Here is a 5091-nt window from a genome sequence, read left to right as displayed (position 1 = left end):
TACTGTTTAACGTCAATAGTGTGTCTTAAATTAGCGGCTAAATCACACAGGAGTCGCTGTAATGGCAGCCGGCCGTTTCTCTCCTTCAACTTTCCGACACGAAAGGTCCCTCCGCGTCATGTGACACGCGTTCCATCCGAAGAGGGGCGGGTGTTTTGGCGCCAAGCTCCCAAGCTGATTGGCCGCCCGCATCCCCCTTCCATCCACGGAGCGCTGTGATTGGCTGGGAGGACTCAGAGCAGAGTGCTTCCCTTGACTCATAGAGCGTGGGGCCTCCCAGACGAGCATCAATCTCTTTATCCGTCAACACCGACAGGAGAGAGAAGTATTGCGGAGCGAGAGTAAAAAAAATATTTTTTTTTTTATTTCTCTGCGTAGAAATGTTTGTTTTCTAGTTTCGAAACTGCTGAACGTGCGTTACTTCTGTCAAAAAACAACAAACTTTCCTCCATGTGGATATTTTTTTCGAAATCTGGATCTCTGTGGTTTGACATTTAACAAGGATTAAAAGAAAGAAGGTGTCTGAAGAAGGTGAGACTATACCTGCTTTGATTTTGTTTTTATTCATCCTGTGTATTCCCCCTTTATTAACAGTAAAGTACCAAATGCCAACATTAACCTGCTGAAATTATATTTAGGGCAACAGCTATTTATATTTAAAAGATATGTTTAAGTACTTGTTAATTTGGAAGCATCTAAATCAAGTATAACGAAAACACACTGATTGAAATGTATTGGCCTATTTGTTCATATTTAAAAAGCTTCATTGATGTGTCTCCTATGAGAAAGAGGAAAACAAAATAGCAACATTTCCCCCCTTGTATTTAATGTAACTTTTACTTAAAGGTGGGCTTTATCTGTATCTGTTTTAGCTGTATTTCCTCCCATCAGTTCAGCCTGCGGTCCGGTTGCTCTCCTGATAACAGCCTTTCTGCTAATTGTCGCCCTGTAGATCTAATCTAAATTGTAATGGACTTCATTTGCAAACAGTTTTAAAAGAATTTACATTCTGTGCCTGGGCTCCTTCCTGCGGTTATGGAAATAAGAAAGTCTTTATGTGGAGTGTTAACGCCTCAGTTCAGTTCCTTTAACTGCAGAAAAAGCTGCTATTAGTCCGAAATGTGAGCCTTGTATATCTGCTAAAAGGACCCCAGTGGATTATGGAAATTCTTATCTAAATACATTGTCTTACACTAATACTGACAGTTAATTACTAAGGGAGTTTATTAAGCTTAACTTCTGCAGGAAACAAATTAGTAAATCGGGATATTTACTCGTTCTGACTTTAGATAGGCCTATGTGTCTCTTTACAGGCTGTATATAATGTTCCTGTTTATGTATATCATCAGTCTTTAACCACATGTTTTGTATTTAATTAGGCTACATTTAATATTCTACTATTGTTCAGCTTCATTTAGATGCATAATGTGACAATGTGTGTTTATAATGTTTTCATCAAGGCTTCTTACATTTGCGAAAAAAGAGCGTCAGAGAGACACATAATAAATATACATTGCATTAAATTACCCAAAAAGACATGGCAAAAGTCAGTAAATGGTTAGGAGATACATTAAGTCCAACAAACAAATTAAAGTATTACCGAAAAAAATGGGAGAGACTGCAAAATCCAGAAGTAGAAAAATAACTACGTTTTATTTAAATGCATCATCGCTACTTAAAGTCTGAGTCTCTAATTGAGTAAATAAGATTTAGTCTGACGTTCCTGCAGAGATATTCAGAGGTGAGAGAAGTCTCGAGTGGCCTGTAATTTAAACGTGTGTCTCCACAGGTCGATTTAATTGTGAGCTATTGAATTAATTAAAACGTAATGAAGATCCGAGTGATAACAGGCCTCTGTGATGCTGCTGTGTCACTGGGGTCTGCATTAGCAGCAGTTTGCCCATCGTTACTATCATTATTATTTACAATAAGAGTTTCTCCCACTTAGCTGAGTGACATTTTTCACCTTAAATGTGTCTTTAATTTACTGAAACTGACTGTAACTGTTGTTATCTCTAAGCACTACAACGTTAAGGTATAATGTCATTTTTATTTCACATTTATAAATAGTTATTGTGAGTATTTGTACTTTCTCAATTTGAGCTTGAAGTGTCTTCGTGGCCTGGACGTCCCTTTTTATTTCTAGATACAATTAGGATGCTTTAACAATTTAACGTGCACATGCAGATCAATTCTCCTTAAAACTAACATATTTTCCACTTCAATTATTACAGCTATTTTTAATTAGATCAGATTTAGCTTGTAAATAAGTCCGAGGATTATTACCGAGGCCATCTGGCTTCATTAGCCTACTTTGTGAAATCACATCCTTGGTCTTTTAGGAATTAATTATAAAACGTCCAAAACGTGAAATGCACACGTTTGTATTCACAATCAGCAGGGTTAATGACATTGACTGATTGCACCGTTTAATGCTTTCGACACTGTTCAAAACATGCTGTTAAAGTTCATATAAATAGACCGTAAGAAAGTGGTTTTATTTAGGGGGGAAATGTGACTTTTAATCAGTTTGTATGAGTTTGGTTAAGAGTTTGTTAGAGAATAAATCGAGAGGCCGGGAAGTAAAATGTGTTTTGCTTAATGAACGCAAGCTATCGGTTTTTATTAGATTGTAGGATGCATTAACACTTATAACCGATAAGGAAATAGTGTAGGCCTACTTCAGTGTATTTCGACGTGATTTCCTGTCCAAACTCACCGTGCTTCTTTGTCTCGTAGGAGCCGGGTCATTTACATTTGCTTTCACTGTTTAAAAACATGCAGTGAAATTAGAAAAGTTGCCAAGTAGTGAGTTGAGCTTTTAAGACAAAATGACTGGTCTCGAAAGGCAATTATATGTGTGACTTTTAATCAGGTTAGTTAAGAGTTACGATAAGAAAGTGGAGGCCTATTTAAAATGTTTCTCTGCTTAACTGAACACAGGCCGTTGTGTTTTATCACGTGGTTTGATGCGGATCATTAAAAAGTGTATTTCGACTTATTTATTGCCCAAACTCACGGAGCTTCTTTGTCTCACAGTATAGCTTCACACCGGGGGATTTTCACACCTTCACACCGGGAGACCTGCACCTCTCCTCCCGTCCAGACCCCGGCCCCCCCTCCCCCCACCCGGGCTCAAGCATGATGTCTTACCTCAAACAGGCCCCGTACGGGATGAACGGGATGGGCCTGAGCTCCATGGACCTGCTGCACCCGTCGGTGGGATACCCCGGTACGGAGCACTTATACCGGGGAAACTAGACCAGTTAAAGCAGATTTAAAATACAACTTTACAGGGAATTAATCACTGTGGTTTTAAACAACACGTCTATAGATTTTACATTGGTCCAGAAGAGCAGACATTATGCAAAATAACATCTTAAAAATACAACTTCAATACATCGTGGTTAACAGCACTCGCAGCACTCTCGCATGCATTAGATTACATTTGTTTTATAATAAAACCTGTAAACTTTGTTTCTCCAAATATTTCGATCTTACTGTTATGGTATGCTGTGGTGTTACTGTTTTTATTGTTATTATTGGCTTTTTATGTTTACGGACATGTGCAAAAAACGACTTAAAATACAACTTTCCAGGGAATTATTCACTGTGGTTTTAAACAACACGTCTGTAGGTTTTACATCGGACCACAAGAGCAGACATGTGCATACTGTAATAACATCTTACAAATACAACTTCATTTCATTGTGGTGTATAAGTTAGACTACATTTATCTTATAAGACAACCTGTAAAATGTGGTTCTCCAAATATTTCGATGTTACTGTTAGGATATGCTGTGGTGTTATTGTTTTGATTTGTTATTTTAGGCCTTTGTGTTTATTTCCCCGGTACGGACCACACATACAACAAACTATTTTAAATACAACTTTCCAGGGAATTATTCAGTGCGGTTCTAACAGGGCTTATATGTATCTTAATAATACTTCCATATCTCCAAATATTTCAATTGTACTGATTGGCTATGCTGTGGTGTTCCTTATATTTCAATAACTCACGATTTTATGATCAAGACAGATATTGTTCCTACATCCATTTTAAGTAATAGACTGCTTTTACACCGATAAATACTTCTGTTGTCTGGTTAGTAATAACACATAAAGTCGAATTAAATATATTATTTTGAAAACCTAAGTTAATTTTAGAAGCTGAACAGAAAAGGTGATTATTGCGATTTGGGACACTTGGTGTATGCACGTTTAACGATGTGTGTGATAGGCTATTAGTCTTTGATTCTAACTCGGTGCTTCTGCATTTTGGGCACAATGAAGTTGTAATTTGTAAAAATAATCGACTAGTTTAGTTACTTCTGTCGCTTTAATGTTGATGATAATACGCTCCTCTATCGATGTACTTTTAAAAAACGTTTTTATACTCGAAAGACGTCGAAATAAGCGAAAGAAACTGGGGTTCTGCAAATTGAAAAATGACAACAAAAAACAAGTAGGGCCTAAAACAAAAATGAAGACACGGCCCTAGCGAAACTATCCAAACAACTGCATTTACGCAGGTAGGATCTCGCAGTATATGACAAGATTCAGTCTCTAACTTTTTGAGCAATATTCAAGTTGTTTTTGAAAGTCCTGGACAGAGTAAATTACGAGTTTTTTGTATTTTTCTTTCAGGAAACCCGCGGAAGCAGCGCCGCGAGCGGACCACTTTTACGCGGACGCAGCTGGACATCCTGGAGTCGTTGTTCGGCAAGACGCGCTACCCGGACATCTTCATGAGGGAGGAGGTGGCGCTGAAGATCAACCTGCCCGAGTCCAGAGTGCAGGTACGAGGAACTACACATACTACATGTGTCCACCACAATACATATAACAAATACCGTTTTTAACCTCATTTGTTTGGAAAAGGGGACATTTAAACTTTTAAAAATACTAATCATAATCGGATTTAAGAGGTTTCAGTTGAGTTTACTCTTACTTCAATCTGCTGAGGTTAATCAAATCACCTTTCTATTGCATTGACTCTATTTTGGTTATAAGCAGTAACAAGCACTTTTAATTAAGTGATAGCAGTAATACCAAAGTGTAGAAACACTCTGTTAAAAGTAACTCTCATCA

General features: G+C 37.7%; 1 protein-coding gene across 1 annotated transcript; it reads left to right on the top strand.

Moving 5' to 3' along the window:
• Positions 1-317: 317 nt before the first annotated feature.
• Positions 318-4799, top strand: LOC104953494 (homeobox protein OTX1 A-like; the record flags this gene model as incomplete). The annotated part of the gene is made up of 3 exons (XM_010780440.1): positions 318-531; positions 3040-3232; positions 4648-4799. Coding segments are annotated over exons 2-3 (243 nt in total), but the record flags the coding sequence as incomplete, so codon positions are not given.
• Positions 4800-5091: the final 292 nt, after the last annotated feature.

This window comes from Notothenia coriiceps, unplaced genomic scaffold, assembly GCF_000735185.1.
Source record: "Notothenia coriiceps isolate Sejong01 unplaced genomic scaffold, NC01 NC01_scaffold00021838, whole genome shotgun sequence".
Taxonomy (NCBI): Eukaryota; Metazoa; Chordata; class Actinopteri; order Perciformes; family Nototheniidae; genus Notothenia; species Notothenia coriiceps.
Note: the sequence above shows the minus strand (reverse complement) of the source record. Positions and strands in the feature narration are given on the sequence as shown.